Source organism: Antechinus flavipes, chromosome 1, assembly GCF_016432865.1.
Source record: "Antechinus flavipes isolate AdamAnt ecotype Samford, QLD, Australia chromosome 1, AdamAnt_v2, whole genome shotgun sequence".
NCBI lineage: Eukaryota > Metazoa > Chordata > Mammalia > Dasyuromorphia > Dasyuridae > Antechinus > Antechinus flavipes.
The window spans coordinates 159,681,066-159,703,255 of NC_067398.1; the positions used below are offsets into that span (position 1 = coordinate 159,681,066).

A 22,190-nucleotide genomic window follows, 5' to 3' on the forward strand; every position below is an offset into this window, starting at 1 on the left:
AAAGTCTTTTTGTTTATTGCCAAATGTTTCATGAATGCCTTAGTTTACACCAGTCTTGAACTTGAAATGGCAGATAGACTTGATCAAGTCTAAATTATTCAATTTATTTATGTAATATATTCTTATGGGATTAATGAAAACAATAGGTGACAATCTGTCTTTGACTTCTCAGCCTAATTTCTGAGTCAAATAGTCAGCTTGGCCATCCACTTTATGGGGATCTACAATGGGCAAAGAGATAGTTTCTAACACTTGGCATACGGTGGACATTTAGATGTTTATCACTTGATTTTCATGGAGGTGGTGGTATACCCACTATTGCTAAAACATGAGGCAAACTAAAGGTTTTCTCTTTCCCCACTCTAAATTGTTGGAATAAGTCAAAATAGCTCAAGATTAGAATGTAATTACATTGTATATAGATACTTAGACACATCTATATTATTTCTCTCAATTGTTTGCAACAAAGGTTTCATTTTTGCTTGTGTCCCCAGAGATTAGCAAAGTATCTGGCACATGGTAGATGATTTATGCTGATGTATGGAAGATGGAAAGCCTGGGTTTGAGTCTTGCTTAGGAGCCAATTATTTCACTTTTCTGGTCCTCAGTTTCTCCATGTATTATCTAACAATGATGATGATGTACTCCTAATTGTGAATGGAGTAGAAAGATAAATTTAATGAGCCTCAGAATGAGTTCCTCCCTTCCTTTGTGATAAAAACTCTTACTCTTAGCTCCTTTCTGCAAGAGTGACTAATCCCATCAGAAATAAGGGTCCTTTTAAACTTTCTCCTGGAGATACTGAGTTAAAAGGGAAAAAACAACTGAAACCACCATCTCATACCATTCAGAGCCTCCTTCAAGTTGCTTGATTCATATGTCTTGGTATTGTCCCAATTCACCTGTTCAACTATGCTTTGGGGAGGCAGTAAAAATATGAGCCAGAAAAATCTCTTTTTTATACCTTAAGCCCCAGATACCCTGGAGCTATCTGAAGAGAAGTGTTCATCCTACCTTCTGATTACTCTGTTTGGGACAAGTCATCTTGTATCCATGTGATAGTATATGCAGAACCACGACTTGCAGCACAGTACTTCAGAAGTGTCAAACATAGGCATTTAGCATCTAATCAGTAACAATTACTTAAATTATGAAGCTTTCCATGTCCTGAAGTTTTTAACCACCTTCATATTCCTCTCCTCAAAGGGTCATGCCCAGCCCTATTACTATCTCAAGAACAATCTTGGGAATGCTAATCCCATTTCCAAAAATCCCTAGCTATAGTTCTGGGTGCTGGAATATCCATATACTTTAAAAATACACATGAATCTGCTTATTACCATAAAGTAAAATAGAGAACTGAGGAAATTATCCAGCCAATATTGACCACCAAAAAAAAAAAAAGGTTTTGCTGAGTATAGGTTGATTGGTTTGTTTTTTAAATATAGGATTTTCTGGTCATGGTAATAGCCCCAACTCTCCCTTGGCCCACTTTGACACAGCCAAGATGACATCAGCAAAGCCAATAGAACTTCTGAAATGCTTTTCAAACTCAAGGGATTAAAGAAAGGTTAAAGTTCGTTCCTGGGGATTGGAGAGGATGGGGTCAATTTAAAGAGAAAACATTTACAAATTGGTCTGGCGTTCTATAACCACAACCGTAGTAAGAATAGAAAAAAGCATGTATTATTTAGTAAGAGGTAATGGGAGGAAGGCAGAAGAAGGAAGGAGGAAGAAAGGAGGAGAAAGGAAAGCCTCTTTATAGTAGGTTCTTGAAGCTGCAACTTTGAATTTTACTCTTTATTATTTTCCAGTAGTTAAGGCAAAAAAAATTGGGGTAATGGGGAAACCCTTAAAAATACAGTATAAGTGACTATCTACAAAGGAGCACTTCTAGGAAGTTTTACAGTGTTCCTTCTTTTCCTTTATCAAAAAATGGGAGAAAGATCTAGTATCATCCTCCTTGCTCTGCTTAAATTCATTTTCAGCAGGATTTAAATATGAACATCTCTTGGGATCTCTCTTTCATTTGGTCTAGAGGAAAACAGTACAGTGGAAGTCAGAAAATCTGTATCCCTGTTTCAACTACATCTATGTAACCTTGGGTAAGGAATCTTATCTCTCTAGGCCTTACTTCTCTTATCTGGAAAATGAGAAAAATAAGTGATATCTAAAATGCTTTATAGCATGATATGGGGTAAAGAATTCCAGATTTTATTGGGAGCTATGGATTCAAATAGAGCTGGAAGGTTGGTTAGTCCAAACCCTTCTTTTTCAAATAGAGTATCTGAGTCCCAGAGAAATAGTTTGCTATAAATTTAACTTTGGGCAAATGATTTAAACTTCCTGGACCTCAATTTTTGTTCATTTTTTAAAAAATCTGTAAAATGAGGGTGGTCCCCACCAATATTAGATCTATCATCTTAAATCTGATTTTTTTTCTTTTATTGGATAAATTGCAGAAGGAGGAGAGGACCTGTTCCTTTTTTTCACTTTTTGGTTCAGTGACCTGTTTAGTTTAATTCTATGTGCACTATAGATAAGGGGATTTCATTATGTCTGGAAGTCTGAAGGGCTGAGATTTCCTGTTCGGGTTTTTTTTTTTTTTTTTTCCTTTTTAAAAATACTTTGCAGATCTGTGAACCATCAGTTGAAGCAGCAATTGCATAAACATTCCCTGTCATCATTGAAACCCAAGCCAGTCACTTTCTTTTCACAGGAATTAACTGATTATTTCAAACCAAAGAATTTCTAGGGGTTGGATTTGTAGGGAACCCACCCTTCTATCAAACTAAGTTTTCTTCCTACGGTGCCTTATTTTCATTTTGATCTCACCAGCCTTCTTCTGCACCAGATTGAAGGATCCAAAATAGAAACAAGAACCATCACAGAAGGAAAAGATAATTAGCTATAAAAGCAAGCAAGAATTTGTGGAAGGAGAGTCAGGGCGGGGGAATGAGGGTTCTGTGTATGTGCTTTATATATATTTGTACGTTTGTATGGCTGGGTTCAATAACTGGAAGAAAAATTTAGTCAACTACACCATTCCCATCTTTCTGTAGGTGGGGAAACTTTAACCCACAGTTAAATGACTTGTCCAGAATGAAGTAGGTGGCCATTATATAGAGTACCAAGCCTAGAGGAAGCCTCATCGTCCTAGAGGAATTGGGCCTCAAACACTTAGTAGAAGTGTCATTTAATTCTGTTTGCCTCAGTTTCTTCTTTTGTAAACTGAGCTGGATGACAGCACCAGCCCTTAAGTCTAAGAGGACCTGAGTTCAAATTTGGCCTCAGACACTTAATACTTCCTAGCTGTTTGTCCCTGGGCAAGTCACTTCATCCCAATTGCCTCAACAAAACAAACAAACAAACAAACAAAAAGTGAGCTGGATTAGGAAATGGCAAATCTTTGACAAGAAAATCCCAAATGGGGTCACAAACAGTTGAACACAACTGAAAAACTTACATTACAGAGCAAATGACAGAGTTTACCCCCGTTTATTTTAATTAATTTATTTAACCCCATTCCTTTGATTCCAAATCTAGACATGCAAATATATAGATGGGGGAAAGTGGTAGAATGAGAGGGTGTGTGTATGTGTTTCAACTTAAGAGAAAGATTTCTGAAGTATAATGAAATAACTTTAAAACATGGTCTGATCAAGTATAATAGGACTTTCGGGGATAAAAGACTTTTGCCCTTTCTGACTGGGATTAAAGTTTTTCACTTAATTTATGTTGTTTGTATAATTGAAGCTATAGTTACCCCCATTTAATTAAGCTGTTTGATCTTTTTCTTTGTTTTTCTGGGCTTTAAATTATGTGCTATTCCTAAACTTTAATTTTTTTTTAAATCTTCTTCCAAGACATATACATTATTAAATTTATTCAACTTCTATTCCAATATGATTCCTCAGACTCTAGAGAAGAGTTAATTTTCCTCTCTAATGGATTTAAGTTCTTAACAATTTCACCTCAATTTACTGGGAAAATCCTCTGCTTAAATCGATTGCTAGGTTGACTGTTGACCTCGGTTCCATAAAACAACTCCCATTTCTTCTCAGAGAGCTCGCTCATTATTTTCCCCCTCCACAAGGCTCCCCTCCTTTAAGACCTCACACATCTTTCCTCTTTGGGGCCAACTGAATCTCCCATTATCTGAATCTGACCCAAGATTGCAAAGTCCTATAAACATTTGCAAATTCTCTGCAATTATAGGAATATCCCCTCAGGCCTTCCCTTATGTCTTTCCTCAAATATTTTTTGACATTTCTTTTTCCAGAGGCAGAAGATAGTTTATACATTTATTCAAAATGTCTATATATCATCATACACACATCTAAACATTTGTTTTCTTCTCTGTCCTCCCTCAGGCACAGCAACTAAGAATTACAGAATTGGGAGGGATTTCTGGACTCTCCCATTACTCCTTACTGATATATCCAAACTCTCCAGAAGGGAAAGGTTCTTATTATTATTAAAGTGCTATCTCCAGTGATCCAGTCTAATCTATAGCATGGGGAGCTCCCTCTAGGTAAATACCTTTATCTTTATCTTCTTAGCCTTGGGTAAATATCCTGCCTCCTATTATTTTCTGTTTACAGTAGAATGGGGTGAGGATGAGGGGTTGAAGGTGACAGACCGCTTTCTATCTGATTAAGTTTATGAACAAAATGTTCCAGATTTCACAATCCCTTATAAGCTGAGCAAAGGGGAAATACCTACTATAATAAATTATCTAAAAATTGTATTAAAAGCAGCATTTGAGGTCCTCAAACCCAGCTCACAGACTTCAGAGGCTGACTAACAAAAACGCGAATCCAGGAGAGACAAAATTACAGTGTTATAAACACCGGCCATACTCAGGATGGGCAATTCACTTATGGGAAGCCAGAGGCCATATGTGGTACAACAGACCAAGGGCTGGATGATATCTCAGAAATCCATTTATTATGCAAATAAGGAAACAGGGGCAAGATAAATAACTTGCCAAAAGTCACACAAGGAAGTGACAGGGCTAGGACTGGAACTCAAGCAAATGCATTTTATTATTATTGTTCTATCTTGACATCTTTCCAAGCCAGGCTCAATTATTGAGGATCCCAGCAAAGAGATTAAAAAATCAGCATTGCTCATGCTCAATCTTTTCAAATTCCCCAGTGGCCAGTAAAAAGGATACCGTAAGGGGAGCCCCTGATTGTTATAAGAAGAGGCAGGAAAAGTGGATCAGGTTTTTCTGGTCAACAAACCAGTTCTGTATAGTAGACTCAGAAGTAAGTTTCCACCAGCTGAACTAATACTATCAGCCCTATGTAATGCTCACCACCTAGACTTCCTTGATATCTGTGAGAGCACTGCTAGACTCTGCAGAGTATAGAACAATTCATGATCGGAGGCCGCCTTAGCCATGTGTAACAGCTGTGTTTATTTATTCATGTAATGAGATGAAGCCAAATAGAACTACAGAAGAAACAAGAATAATTAATTAAAACAGAAAGCTACCAGATAGTATACCTGTTCTCCTTGCTTTTGCACCCCAAGGGAGTTTCCCCCACATTTTCCCCCCTCCTTTCGTCTACTTTTATGCCTCCCCTCATCTTGGTCTTGTGTGCTAGGAGCTCAACCAACAGGGTCTAATATCCAGAGTCTTTGTCTCCTATCCTCAGTTGAATTGGTCCTAAAATGTTGATTTGAGGGGACTTCTTATGCTATTTATTCTCACTGCAAAAACTAGTTATAACTATAAAGCTAGTTATAGTTCTAGGAGGAGACCAAGGCAAGACCTTGAAGTTTAAAATCCTCATCAGTACAATTTTACTTACTTAAATATTGGCCATACTTCTTTATTTAGATATTGTTACCAGAGTATAGGATACAGGGCAGGCAAAGGAAGATCTAGCTCATGGAGGAGCTGCTAACTTGGGGACCACAAACTTTTCCTCCAAGGGGTCCATGGTATAGATATGGTATATTCAGATAATTTATATTTATATATATGTACACACACACATATATGCACATATATCATGTGTATGTATATAACTACATATAATTATTATAACATATTTAACTACTTATGCAATTTAATGTTTATTCATTAAAAAAAATTATTCTGAGAAGAGATTCATAGACTTCACCAGATTGTAAAGGAATCCATGATACTGAAAAGATTAAGAATCCCCGAGCTATCCTTTCTGTCCTCCTCAGACCTCCTGCAATAGACCCCAGACTATAGGTATACTACAAGATATTGTCACAGGCAACTCTATCCTTCCTTAAGCCCAGCTTCCAGTTCTGGTTTTGTTAACAGAGGCTCAGGCCCATTTGTGGCAGTCCAACAGAAACTAGTTGGTCAAAGAGCAGAGTCAGGCCCATGGAAAGCTAAACACATACCTCATCTTGCTGATTTAGGTCTTTCAGATGTAGATCCTGGATAAGATACTCCATGATTTTCACATTATTGTTCAGAGCTGCAAAGTGGAGGATAGTCATCCCATCCTAAAGAAAGTCAAATTGAGACATTTATTAGAGATCTGGAGCTTCCAGCACCATTATGGCAGGTACTTGTTTGATAAGCTTGATCAACTAGGACAAACATACCTGATTCTTGGCTTTCTGATCTGCTCCAGCTTTCACTAACATGAGCATGATTTCTAAACTCCCAGACCAGGCTGCAAGATGAAGGACGGTCAAGCCATGCTTCCAAAAAAATCAGAGAGACCGATATGAGCATTCTTTATTTAATAACATCTGATATATTGCCATTATAGTGCAGGGTAACTGACTAAGGTTGGTATGAATGAAACATTGGATTGCTATTAGTTCAGGCAGTGGGGAGTACTTATGAGAAAAGGCAGAAAGGATTCATTGCCAAGCTCAAAATATATGCAATCAGAATATAAAGATACCAGGCTACCCACAAAATTGTCATAGGAAGCCAGACATGCTCCTTATCTTTTTTTTTTTTTTTTTAATAATTACTTTATATTGACAGAATCCATGCCAGGGTAATTTTTTTACAACATTATCCCTTGCACTCGTTTCTGTTCCGATTTTCCCCCCCCTCCCTCTACCCTCTCCCCTAGATGGCAAACAGTCCTATATATGTTAGATATGTTCATGCTCCTTATCTCTATGTTGACCTTCTCTGACATTTTTCCCCTTTAATTTCCCCTAAAGGCTGCTGGCCATTACTGATAATTTTAACCAGATTTCACCTCTGCAGATATAGTGGAGGAGAATGGACTGAATTGCCTCAAAGTTAGTCTTGACATAGGCTAATACTGTACAACTCAGGGACCATCAAGTCTGAAATTAAAGGTGATTATGAGTTCTTAATGTTGGTAAGAGCCAACATGCCTTCATAAATTAAAAAAAAAAATCTCTAAAAGATCAACGCTTAAAGGAATATCATCTATTAAAAAGGTGTCTTTTGGAGGATAGTTATATGTCTGGTTCCCCCCTCTCATTTCCTAAGGCTATTCTTCTTGTCTATCGATGACATTATTATTTTCCCCAATATTTAGACTTGAAATGATGGTTTTTTTAAAATAACTTTTTATTGATAGAACTCATGCCAGGGTAATTTTTTACAGCATTATCCCTTGCATTCACTTCTGTTCCGATTTTTCCCCTCCCTCCACCCCCTCCCCCAGATGGCAAGCAGTCCTTTACATGTTGAATAGGTTACAGTATATCCTGGATACAATATACGTGTGCAGAACCGAACAGTTTTCTTGTTGCACAGGGAGAATTGGATTCAGAAGCTATAAATAACCCGGGAAGAAAAACAAAAATGCAAGCAGTTTATATTCATTTCCCAGTGTTCTTTCTTTGGGTGTAGCTGCTTCTGCCCATCTTTGATCAATTGAAACTGAATTAGCTCTCTTTATTGAAGAGATCCACTTCCATCAGAATACATCCTCATACAGTATCGTTGTTGAGATATATAATGATCTCCTGGTTCTGCTCATTTCACTTAGCATCAGTTCATATAAGTCTCGCCAGTCCTCTCTGTATTCATCCTAATGGTCCTTTCTTACAGAACAACAATATTCCATAACATTCATATACCACAATTTACTCAACCATTCTCCAATTGATGGGCATCCATTCAGAAATGATGGGTTTTTAAAAAGTTTTTCTTTTGTATTCCTTCTTGTATCTCATTTTCTCCCTTTCTCTTAAGAAAAAGTTTGTTGAGATTTTTTGTTTTATACATCATTGTCATTTCTTGATATATACATATCAAATATATGTATATATACAAAACTAATACTTTAGCCCTTTTCTATCAAGAAGAAGGAATTGCATTTCATCAATTGTTACTTGGGATCAGTGTTCAATTATAGAATAAAATGAACATTTCTATAATATAATATAATAAAAAAATGAAGTACAAGAAACTGCAAATCTATTGCAGACATCTTGCTATTCCTTTTATACATATAATAAAATTGTCTTATAAATTTATTTTTTCTCCCTAATTTTTTCCTTTTTTTTCTTTTCTATCCCACCCTAGAGATGACTACTATTAGACACAAATAAGTATGTGTGGGTATATGTGAATATACACATAAAGTACATAATATATATTCTATATATACTTCTATTTATCAGTTTTTTCTCTAGATGTAGAGAGGGTTTTTCTTCACATGTGCTTTGTAGTTAATTTGGATATTTGTAGTAGTCAAAGTTGTTCTTAAAACAATATTGCTGTTACAGTATACAATGTTCTCTTGGGTTTGCTCATTTCCCTCTTCATTGTATCCACAGAGCCTTGCATAGAATCTAGCGCATAGTAGATATTTAATAAATAGTTATTGCCAATTTACATTATTATAGTTGTCTCTTCCTTTCCATTTTTAATAAAATAAGTCATTTGGGGGTTCAACCATTCAAGGGAATAATTTGGGTATATGCCCAAAGGACCATAAAACTGTTCATAACCTTTGATCCAGCAATACCACTATTACATTTGTTTTCCCAAAAAGATCAAAGAAAAAGGAAAAGAACCTATGTATACAAAAACTTTTTGAGGCAAAGAATTGGAAACTGAAGGAATACCCATCAGTTGGGGAATGACTGAATAAGTCATTATGATTATGATGGAATTGTGCTATAAGAAATAGGATGGTTTCAGCAAAATCTCAGAAGACTTATATGAACAAAGCAAAGCAAAGTGAGCAGAACCAAGAGAATATTATACAAAGTAACTGTAACAATCAACTGTGAAAAACATAACTACTCAGATCAATATAATGATTCAAGATAATTCTGAAGGATTCATGATGAAAATGCTATTTACCCTCAGAGAGAGAACTATAAACTTGGAGTGCTGATTGGAATATAATTTTTTCACTCTTTTCATTTTTCTTACCTTTTAAAAAATAACATGGCTAATGTGAAAATATGATTTTACATGTGTAATTTACATCATATTGCTTACTTTCTCAGTGGGTAAGGAAGGGATGGAAGGGACAGAAGGAATATGGGATTCAAAACTTTTAAAAAATGAACACAAAAAATGAATAGTTTAGTTTAGGTCCTCATCACTTTGCCAAATAACTATCTTAACTTCCTAACTGGCCTACCTATCTCAAATGCAGACACAATTGTCATTTTAATCTTTTTAAAATATTTATTTTATCATATCCTTGTGTTGTTTAATACTTCTAATTAGCTCTTTGTGATAAAAAGTTCAAAATCTTTTGCCAGAATTGAATCTCTCTGGTTAAATCTAACCATCCAACTGACGGATCACTGCTAGAATCATCTTCTTTTTACATAGATCTAACTATGTTGTTTCTCCACTCAAAATCCTTCAATGGTTTTGTACTTTCTACTGAGTAAAATTCAGACTATTTATATTTGGTATAACTCTCTCTTTCCAGGTTTATATCATATTACTTTTTTTTTATGTTTTTGTTCCAAACAAACTGGATTGATTACTATTCTGACTTTCCTACCTCTTTGTATTTGCTCATGCTGTTCTCTTTGCATTCGTATTTATTCCTATCCAATCCTTACTCCTCTCCATCTCTCTCTATTGTAATGCTACCAATCCTTCAAAGGCTTCCCAAACACAAATTCTTCAACAAAAATTTCCCAAATTGATAAAGTTTTTTCTATCTTTGAATCTCATGTCATATTTTGCTTACACCTCTCTTGTGTGCCAATCATATTATTTTACATGATAATTATTTATGTCTTATGATCTTGTTATATCTACAAGTCCCATGAAAGCAGAAAATGGTTTTTACCTAATATTTATATGTCTGCCAGTTCTAAGCATAATGCTCAAACACACACACATAGAGGGAACTTAGAAAATGTTTGTTGAATTCATTCAATATTCAATTCATTTGAAAAACATATTGATTGAACCAATTTTCTACTCAAAGACAAATGTGGCATATATATATATAACCAAAATTCATGTGTGTAAGCCTGCGCAAATTAACCAGTAGTTAAAATAGAAACCCAAATATCATAACTGATACATAGTTTTCATATTCCATTGAATAACTCTACTTGGGGCATTTCAAAGTATGTTCAAAGTATTATTATCCTAAATAATTTAAAATTAACTCTACTTAAAATTCATTCTTCCTTGCATCTAATTATTTCCCTAAATTCTATTCTGAATAACAGAAACATGGGGGAAATAATCCAGAAAAGGAAATAAGGTATATTTTCTAACACTATTATTTTACCATTTTATATGACAAAGTGATGCTTACTAGATAGATAATACAAAAAAAAATAAGTTACTTAGACATCAGAGGTAGAAATACAAAGCAGTTACCTAACAGAGAAAATTGGAATGTACAAGATAAAATAAAATGTTATTCAGATAGGCAAAAGAATCAAAGAATAATAGTATCCTGATTCATAGAGTGTTAGAGCTGAGAGGGACTTTCTAAAAAATTCAGTTGACATTATATGATGAACTTTATCTGCTAAAATATTTGCATTTTATACAGCATTTTGTCATTTTGTACAAACAGTAAAACTTCAGCTATTCAGATGCTTCACAGAATAACCTGTATATAACAGTTTTCTGGATAGCTCCTATATATCTTGGCTATCTGACTCTTATCAGACATATGAGATGAATTTCTAGCCAATCAATAGCTTCCCTTCTTATGATAGCTATATTGATTTTGTTCATTCAAAAACTATTCAATTACATATAATCATAAATTTTTTTTGTTTGTTTTGTTTTGTTTGTGAACAAATATATCCTTGTTTGGTTAACAATTCTACTTAACTATACTTGTAATTTGGTTCCCCCTTCCCCACTTTCTCTCTCTTTCTCTTTCTTTTTCTGTTTCTGTTTCTCTCTCTCTCTCTCTCTCTCTCTCTCTTCCTCTCTCTCTCTCTCTCTCTCTCTCTCTCTCTCTCTCTCTCTCTCTCTCTCTCTGTGATGTCATGTGACCTTTCATATTCTTGGTTGAGTTTTCATGTTGAGCTTACTGAGTTAATAAGTTATTATTATATAGTGTGAATGTTGGTCTAACCCTAATTTCTGCTAAGTGGCTGACACACACACATACATACATGTAGGAAATGAGGCTAAAAAGATAGGCTGGAATCAGTTTTTATTGTATACCAAACAGAGGAGTCTTCATTTTATCCTGTAGGCAATAGGAGGCCCTTAGAATTTCTTGAGCAAAGAAGTGACTTGGTTAAATTGCTTTGCCATCTATTCACAGAGAATGAACTTCAGAGAAGTCTATAAATAGGAGCTGTAGTAATAGTTAAGGTGAGAAGTGATAAGGACCTGGGCCAAGGTACAGTAATGTGAATAGATAAAAGAGGATTAATGTGATATGAGAGGCTAAAGGTAGAGATATGCATTAGGAAGCTACTGCAGAGCCTAAGTCACTTAGGAGTTAGTGTTCATATAATTAATTGGCAAAACAGACCATCCATGATGGAAACCTACTCTTATTTTTTACTTAAATTTTTTATACGCTCATGGTCCTAAGAGTAATTAGGTGATAAAAGTACTAAAATTGGCAATCTTTATTTGATCAGGAAAATAAGATCTGTAGGAAATTGCTCTATATTTACCTGAGAGAAATTACATTCTGTCTTTGAACTAATGATCTTACTTGCCAAATATTTGCCAGATATAATATTACATTTACAGGAAAACACAATTAGGTATTTTGAAAAAGCTCCAAAGAGAGAACAAGTAATGAAAATTTTTCTCTATTATTTATGGAATATAATTGTCTACTCAATACGATATAGACCAGTCCTGAATTTAAATAACATAGTAGGACTGTATAGATATTATTAAGACTTGGATCAGCAATTGCAACATTTTCCAAAACCAAAAAAGGAAAGCAGACTATTCTCATTGAAAGCCATTAGCATAGCCTCCTGGGAACAGGATAATGAAAGCTGAGATAAACAAGAAATGTTTTCTGGGACTATAGAGTCTGCTCCTTGCTTAATGCAGTTATTCACCTCTATATAAATGGAGGTTATGGCCAGTTATTCACTTTCATAATCAATAGAGGATATGGCCATTATTCAAATAGCAACAAATAAATATTTCCTTAATATTATTTCAGTGATATTTGTCAGCAGTTAAAAACAGTAAGGGAAAAAAGAATAAGAGAGTAAAAAAAGATAACCTTGGAGTAAAAATCAAATCTTCATGACTGGCCCATAGACTAGTCTATACTATAGTTGGCAAACTGAACTACATGAAACAATGAAATTGGCTACAATTTCATATTCCTTTTCTCTGTAAGTTTCTTCATTGTTTCAGTGAAGAGCCATATTATAGAATCATCAAAAAGATCATAAATGTGAAACTGAGATACAGCTCAGAAGTTTCATAAAGGACTAATGTCCTCATGAGAAAACCGATGGCCAGAAAGTTTAATCAACTTGCCCATGATCACACAATTTTTCATTGCCACAAATGGAAATGAAATTCAGGTGTTCTCACATCAGAGTCAGTTGTCTTTCGGCTTTTCCACAAGGAAGTCTCCATCACTTCCACTTAAGGTGGAAGGTTCAAATTTAAGCTCTCTTGCTTACTATCAATGTCACTTTGGGCAAACCACTTTAGGTATCAGTTTGTTCCTCAGTAAAATAAAAGGTTTGAATTGTATTATCATAAATGTCCTTTCCAGTTCTCAATCCTATGAATTTATAAGCATTATATGGGTTAGTTCCCCCAGTTTTTTAAACTAGAGAGTAATACAAAGAGGAAACAGGGTAAATGGGCAGGAAGCATCCTGGGTGGGTCAGTTTATATGTGTAAACAGGTATCTCTGTGGCTTATTAGCTCAGGTGATTGGAACATTTTTATCTCAAGAGCAAAGTCATGGGTTCATTCCCTCTGTGAAGTAGTTTGCTTCAGCCTGTTCAATAACTATAAACTATACTATTTGCTGCCTTGAAAATGCATACTATTGGTCTCAAAGGTCACTTGTGGAATTCATCACCATCACTGAACAAATAGTCCAAAGCTTTGCTTCTGTTTCTGAGTTAGGAGTGTAATTTCTGCATATAAAGGCAGCCTAATTTAATATCCACATGTATATGTTGCAAATAAACTTCATAGGTAACCATCACCATGGAAAAAAATTACTGATTATTTCTTATAGGGAAAAGACATTTTGTCTCTCTGTCTGTGTCTTTGTCTGTCTGTCTGTCTCTCAAGTCAATAACTTTTTCTTCTTCAGTAATATACTAGCTTTAATGGAAGTGTCTCAAACAATTCTATTAGGTAAGGATGAGCTTACCTTATCAGCAACGTCCACCCTGGCTTTATGTTTCAGAAGGAAGTCTACTGCTGATAAATGATTTCCACCCACGGCAAAATGCAGAGCTGTGCGTTTCATCTAAGTAAACACAGTTTGTAGTAAATGCTTTTTGGAGGTTTCTTATGGTAGAGAATAAAAATGCATTTTTAAAAGAACTAGAAATGAAAATTTTAATAATCATTCATCAAAAAGTGTTTGCTCTTTAAATCATATATTTCTGGAGAGTCCAACATTTGTGCTGAAATTTTAATTTAAAAAACATTCATTTCAATTTTTCCCCTTTCTTCCCTCCTCCCCCCCCCATCTTTTTTTAAATATTGGTTTTATGGGATGGCTCTCTGGAGGGAGCTAGGGAAAGAGTACTGGGAGAAGGTGTGGTAATGTGAAAAATAAAAGATATTAACAAAAATTATTTTAAAAATCATTCAGTTCTGCTGTTTTTGGTCTGCCTTGAATGTACTATGAATTATTTCCAGCATTATTCAAAATGCATTAGGTTTCACATAATATTGGGGAGGTTTACAGCTTACTGGGATATATGCCAGAAACATAAGGCATATAAAATTTAATAGGAAGAGCTGAAGCTCAGAGCAGAACCAGTCATTCTTGTAATACAACAACGATTTAGCTTGTAAAATATGCCTTTTCTTTTCCTTAACACAAAATCTTGGGTAGAGGTTAAGAATTTTCATACAAGAAAAAAAAAAAAAAAAGGAAATGTGTGGCCAGTCTCTTCATTCTGTTTTTGTCTATAAAACTTATTATTTTAAAAAATCTTCCCTCCCTCCCCAGAACATACATTGTGCCTTTTACTTAGCTGGGAGTCTTTGTTGATGGAAAGTCAGCATTAAAATACAGTCTAAGGATAGCATCTTTGTTATCAGATGATTGACAAATATAAAAGCAGTTAGATATTCTTACCAACTAGAATTTAGACTACTTCTTAAAAATGAACTTATAAACACCAAAGTAAGATAATAATTTCCATAGATATATATAAAATAGAAGAGGGTTGTACATAAAACTTTAAATTTTGATTATGCATATCTTGTTTAATATATATGTGGGTATGTACACACATATGTCTATGTATCTGTTTATATAACATGTAACTTTCAAAACTGTCTTACTTGTCTAATTCTTTCTGGCCTTCCTTCCCTGATTTCTTCTGCAGATTTTTTTGCAATGCTTCTTTTTTTTCTTCCCCCCTTCCCCCCCACCTCCAACTTATACTTATTTTTCCCCCTCCTTCCTACCTCCTACCATTGTGGGTGGGGTAGAGGAGTGGAATTAAACAAATCTTTTGTAACAAATATTTTAACCTACTTTTTAAATGTCAACAACTCTGAGGGCATCTGCTTATTAAATTTAATGCCCTATAGGAACCCACATGAAAGGCAGTTTAGCAGTCTTTGACACATATCAGTTCTGATCCAAAGGACCACTAACTTCTTCAATGTGCCAGGCAGTTCTCTCAGACTTTAGTTAGAAGGCAGCTGGTGATGTGCATTGGACAAGAGGTTTCCTAACTAGGAGTTCCTTACACCAATGAAATCACAAGTCCAGTCTGGGGATGTCAGGGAGACAAAGAAAGAAAAAGAAAAATCTCCAGAGAGAGCTAGACTTGGAATCTCAAAGACTCCATATGCCCAGTATATATACAGCCAGTGTGACCATGGCCAATTCCCTCCTTAATCTTCTCAGTGACTCTAGGCAACTTTCTAAGATTTCACATGAGTTTTACAAATTGTTGATCTGCATACATAGAAAGATTTTTCTATGCTAAAAGTTTTTCCATGCTGATAAAAGCAAAATTCTTATCCCTTCCCTACCAAAAATAAAAAATAAAAAAAAAAGGAACCTTCCATATGGAGTAGATGATGAAGCATATTCATTTATAGGAATTGCCCCAATAAACAATTATTTGGTACTCCATCGTTTTAGTTTCTATTACACTGACACGTGGTCATATACACACACAAGTCCGTGCACATAGACTGTCCTTAGCAACTGGCCCTATACATCTCTTTTTCTCTTCCCTACCCCTGTCCTACTTTTAGAAACATTGTTAGGGGTATCCAGGGATTTCCGTAATGAAGAAGAAGAAGTTGCAGGAAATCCAGGGAAACAGGAAACCTCTATTTCTAGCAATGGATCTATTTAGCTATCCCTTGCTGCCCTTCACTTCTCCGAAACCTGACACCAGAGAGATAGGAGCTGAAATCGAAGGTTTCTGGCCAGAAAGGAAGGTTTACAATAACCCAACAACAATGCTATTAAGCCGTCTTTTTTTTCCCTAAAGATTTCAGCTTTGGAGGAACCTAGCATAAATGATGTTCTGTGGAAGAATATCAACTAAGATCAAATAGCCAAGGAAGTCCTGACTTTCCAGAATTTGAGAGGCCCAAATGAAAAAGCAGATTGCAATCCAAGTCTTTAATCTTACCTGTTGATTTACCACATACCCACAATGTATTAAGTCTGACAGAGAAGACTAAAAAGCAAGCAAACACCCTACATCCTTGCCCCAAAATAAGATAAACTCATACCCAGGGAGGTAGTACCCTCTGATTTCACTTTTTCAATCCAATTCAATCACCGAACTTTATTAGTAGAATAAAAATAACTGGCATTTATACAGCCCTCGAAAATCTAACAGGGGTCCTCAAACTTTTTAAATAGGGGGCCAGTTCACTGTCCCTCAGACTGTTGGAGGGCCGGACTGTAGTAAAAACAAGAACTTTGTTTTGTGGGCCTTTAAATAAAGAAATTTCATAGCCCTGGGAGAGGGGGATAATCATCCTCAGCTGCAGTATCTGGCCCGAGGGCCTTAGTTTGAGAACTCCTGAAATAAGTTCATGTTTTTGCCTGCTTTTAGAGCGAATATGAATGCCTCTATTTTAGAAAAAGAGAAAACTAGGTGACTAGTAAGTGTTAGATTCAAACCCAGGACTCTTGATTTTAAATCCAATTCACTTTCTACTTCCCACATTGAATCTTAACTAATTGTATCCCTTGTATCAGTTGCTTACAATTATACCCTTTGTATCTTACCTCATTCCTTTCCCCATGTTCAAGGAATACAAAGAAAATTACCACATTCTCAAAGAGTTCCTCTCTGACCTGAAAAGATGTATCAATAGACAAACCACTGATACAGGGAGGAGGTAATCAGGGAAGAGGTTAGATCTAGTTTGAAAAGGTAAAGATTCCTTTTTCCTGGGGGTGGGGTATCTTGAAAGCCTTTATGCGGGATGTTGGGCTTCCAAGGAAGGGATGGATAGATGGAGGTGAGGTGGGAGTGGTCCATGCCAGGCAAGGCCGAGGTAAGCAAAAGCATTTGGGGTAGGAGAAAAAGAGAACATGCACAAAGCATAGTTTAGGTAGGCTGTAAAAGCAGAATAAATAAAACAAGATGGTTGAACCCAAGTGATGAAAGACCTTAAATGTCAATGTCAGTGGTGTATATTTTATTATTCTAGCAGTAATGATGACTCCAGTAGCAATGGTCCTGTGATGCTGGAGTGATTCAGTGATACTGGAGTCAGAGGACCTGGGTTCAAATCCCAACTCCCACCCTTATTACCACTGTGATCCTGACTAAATCATGTAACCTTCCTGAATTCAGTTTCTTCATCAGTACAATGAAAAGGATTGTACTAGGCAAGTCCTTCTTATTTCTAGATCTAAGAATCGGAGTCAAAGATGACAAATATATGAATCCAGGTAATTGCGATGTATGGCAGTACTATCAACAGAGAGAAATTAGGAGAAGGAGCTGATTTGGGGAGAAGAGGATAAATTCGGGGTCAGATCCCAAGGTTTTAGTGTTCATCCTGGTGGAGAGATCCAACAGGCAATTGTAAATATAGGGATGGGATTTAATTGTAAATATAAGGTGTTAACCTTTCTCCAGGAGTGCTGAGAAAACTGGTCCATCTCAGCCACTACTCTCAATTATTTTCTATTCTACACTATATACTCACACTGTATATACTCACATTGTTCATAGCATTAATGTTAACCTTCTCCTCAATCAGCTGCTCCATGATATCCAAATTGTTTCTTTTAGCAGCATGGTGAAAGCTTCTTTCATTTGGCAGCACTAGAGGAGGAAGCAATTGCAAATGAGAAATGGAGAGAGGATATTAAAAAACACACACTCATGAAATCCAATTTAAACAAATGTTTATGAAGCATGAACTATATGCAAGACACTATGGTAGGTATTGTAGATAGTGAAAAGATCTATGATTTTGTCAATTTGGGGAGCTCACCATAGAGGAAATCTTTTTACTGATATAAATCACAATTCAACTATGACTTGACAGAGGTAATATGACATTCCATCCAGCTAGTAAAGGTGAGAGGTGATATTTGAACCCATCTTCCTAACTCCAGACAAAGCATTCTAGTCAAATTACCTTTCACTGGGAATCTAAAGATTACATCCTCAAGTAGCTTGTATTCTACTGGATGTAAACTTAACTAAGTATACTCAACTCAAATGACAGCCTTCCCATCTTTCTCCCTTCCTCCCTCCCTCCCTTCCTCCTTTCCTCCCTCTCTTCCTCCCTTCCTCCCTTCCTCCCTTCCTTCCTTCCTTCCTCCCTCTCTTCCTCCCTCCCTTCCTTCCTTCCTTCCTTCCTTCCTTCCTTCCTTCCTTCCTTCCTTCCTTCCTCCCTTCCTTCCTTCCTTCCTTCTTTCATTCCTTCCTTCCTTCCTTTCTTCCTCCCTTCCTTTCCTCTTTTCCTCCCTTCTTTTCTGTCTGCCTGTCAAAATATCAAGCAAAAAGCAGGGTTCATCAGACCACCCAGAAGATATCAATGCATTCCCCACCCTAAGACATGAGTTGAGAGCTACTGATTTCATTGGAAAGGGAGGAAGGGAAGCAGATGGAAGGAGGAGGGGATTGTTGATCATTACTTTGGCCAGGATGAAAGGGGAGGAACACAGCTTCACTTACATAAACTGACTAAAAAAACAGTACTACCTCCCCCCCACCAAAAAAAAATACCTTTGAGCTAGGGCTGCAGGAAATTTTGTTTTTAAAAATATCACATTGCATAAATGCAAGCAATAACTGTAACTGATAATAATGTTTTATTACTTTATTGGTATAGCAGGGTGACATAGAAACATCTACTATCCAAGAACTTAAGGCTATTCAAAAGTCAGCATTGGTCACTGAACACCTTGACTAGGGACGCTTCTATGTGTCAACACTATGGGAAAGAACTTCTGGGATCATTCTGCTTTTCTAGGTGACACTAAAACTGTCTCTTAGTATGACTGAAATAGTCCCATTCTTCTAAACATAAGAGGCATTCTGGTATTAGTTTTCATGCTGAAGTTTTCATGATAGTACTGCCATACTTTGCAATTACCTAGATTCATATATTTGTCATCTTTGACTCAGATACCTGGATTCCAATTTTGCCTTTGATACTTTACTGGTTGTCCATGTCCAAATCACTTAACTTCTTTGATACTCAGTTTCTTGAAATGTAAAATGGGTAGGGTGGAAGAATCACTTTAATGCTCACCTTGAAAAAAATATCTTGAAGTTCAAATGAGATAAAATATATAAAATAGTTTGCAAATCCTGAAGCACTCTATAAATCTATTATTATGGAAAAGAGGGGAGATATAGGGCATCAAATGGTTTGAGAGAATGGCTTTTGAGAAGCAGGGTAGTATAATGGAGACTGTTGCTGAGAATGTAGTTGTGTGACAAGTCACTTAATCTCTCTGGGCCTCAAGCTTCCAGGTTGTTAAAAGAAGAGCTGAGAATAGATTACTTCTCAAGTTTCTTCCAAAGCAAAAATCCTAAAATAATCTAAACTTTCAGGTTATCTGGTCCTGATATCAGCTAGGTTGATAAATCTATCTTCAATGGATATTTATAATAAGGGCTCACTTAGGGGATACAGATCACTCATAGGAAATCTTTCCATGGATCTACCCTTCTCCAAAAATCAGTCAATTTCAAAACTCATTTTTGTAAAATTTTATGTTCCAAATTTTTCTCCCTCCCTCCCTTATCTCTCCTCTCTCCAAGATAGCAAGCAATCTGATAAAGGTTAAATATGTGTAATTCTTTTAATTATATTTCCATATTTGTCATAATGTGCAAGAAAAATCAGACCAAAAAGGAAAAAAAATCATAAAAAAGGGAAAAAAAACCCCAAGCAAACAAGAACAAGAACAAAAGTTGAAAATACTATGCTTTGCATTTGATAAAATTCAACACCCATTTCTATTAAAAACACTAGAGAGTATAGGAATAAATGGCATTTTCATTACAATGATCAGTAGCATCTATTTAAAACCATCAGCAAGCATCATATGTAATGGGAATAAACTAGACCCATTCCCAATAAGATCATGGGTGAAACAAGATTGCCCACTATCGCCATTACTATTCAATATTGTCTTAGGAATATTAGCTTTAGCAATAAGAGAAGAAAAAAATTAAAGGAATTAGAGTAGGTAACAAGGAAACAAAATTATCACTCTTTGCAGATGATATGTATACTTAGAAAATCCTAAAGAATAACTAAAAACTACTAGAAATAATTCACAACTTTAGCAAAGTTGCAAGATACAAAATAAATTCACATAAATCATCAGCATTTCTACATGTTACCAACAAAGTCCAACATCAAAAGATACAAAAAGAAATTCCAATAAAATAACACAATCAGGAGTCTACTTGCCAAGACAAAGTGAGGAATTATATGAACACAATTATAAAACACTTTCCACACAAACAAAGTAAGATCTAAACAATTGGGAAAATATCAAGTGCTCATGGGTATGCCAAGCTAATATAATAAAAATGACAATTCTGCTTAAATTAATCTGCTTTATTCAATACCATACTAATCAAACTACCAAGAAATTACTTTACAGACCTAGAAAATATAATAACAAAGTTCATCTGGAAGAACAAAAGATCAAGAATTGTAAGGGAATTAATGAAAAAAATGCAAATGAAGGTGGTCTGGCTATACCAGACCTAAAACTAATTATAAAGCAGCAGTCATTAAAACTATTTGGTACTGGCTAGGAAATAGATCAATGGAGTTAGGGTCGCAAGACATAATATTCAATGACTATAGTAATCTAGTATTTGATAAACCCAAAGATCCCAGCTTCTGGGTAAGAATTCACTTAAAAAAATAACTAATTTTTAAAAATTTTATTAAAACTAGTTATTTTCTTTTTCTTTTTCTTTTTAATAACTTTTTATTGCTAGAACCCATGCCAGGGTAATTTTTTACAGCATTATCCCTTGCATTCACTTCTGTTCCGATTTTTCCCCTCCCTCCCTCCACCCCCTCCCCTAGATGGCAAGCAGTCCTTTACATGTTGAATAGAAAGCTAGTTATTTTCAAAATATATATATGGGTAATTTTTCAACATTAAGCCTTACAAAACATTGTGTTCCAATTTTTTCCCTCCTTCTTCCCTCTCCCCTCCCCTAGAAGACAAGTAATCCAATATATGTTAAACAAGTTAAAATATATGTTAAATCCAATATATGTATACATATTTATTTTACTTTTATTTTATTTATTATTATTATAGCTTTTTATTTGCAAAACATATGCTTGGTAATTTTTCAACATTGAACCTTACAAAACCTTCTGTTCCAACTTTTCCCTTCCTTCCCTCTACCCCCTCCCCAGATGGTAAGTAGTCCAATACATGTTAAATATGTTAAAGTATATGTTAAATGCAATATATATATATATATGTATACATATTCACACAATAATCTTGCTGCATAAGAAAAATCAGATCAAAAAAGAGAAAAAATGAGAAAGAAAACAAAATGCAAGCGAACAACATCAAATAGAGTGAGAATATTATATTGTGATCCACACTCATTTCCTATAGTCCTCTCTCTGGGTTCAGATGGCTCTTTTCATCACAAGATCATTGGAACTGGCTTCAATCTTCTCACTGATGGAAAGAGCCACATACATCAGAATTGATCATCATATAATCTTGTTGCCTTGTATAATGTTCTCCTGGTTCTGCTCACTTCACTTAGCATCAGTTCATGTAAGTCTGCAAAACTATCTAAAACCATCCTGTTCATTGTTTCTTATGGAACAATAATATTCTATAACATTCATATTCCATAACTTATTCAATCATTCTTCAACTGATGGGCATCCACTCAGTTTCCAGTTTCTAGCCACTACAAAAAGGGCTGCTACAAACATTTTTGCACATGTGGGTCCCTTTCCCTCCTTTAAGATCTCTTTGGGTATAAGCCCAATAGAAACATTGCTGGATCAAAGGGTATGCACAGTTTGAGCATAGGAGAATTCACTCTTTGACAAAAACTGCTGGGAAAATTAGAAAATGGTATGGCAGAAACTA

General features: G+C 35.4%; 1 protein-coding gene across 3 annotated transcripts in view; it reads right to left on the minus strand.

The window, feature by feature from the left end:
• The window catches only part of ANKDD1B (ankyrin repeat and death domain containing 1B), a 96,580-nt gene that overhangs the window by 62,558 nt on the left and 11,832 nt on the right, over positions 1–22,190 (minus strand). For all 3 annotated transcript variants that reach the window (XM_051992083.1, XM_051992074.1, XM_051992063.1), the window contains exons 2-5: positions 17,795–17,898; positions 13,773–13,871; positions 6,601–6,699; positions 6,394–6,498 (exon numbers count right to left, since the gene is read on the minus strand). In XM_051992083.1, coding sequence (XP_051848043.1) covers positions 6,394–6,498; positions 6,601–6,699; positions 13,773–13,871; positions 17,795–17,898 — 407 coding nt within the window. The remainder of the gene's footprint in view (positions 1–6,393; positions 6,499–6,600; positions 6,700–13,772; positions 13,872–17,794; positions 17,899–22,190) is intronic.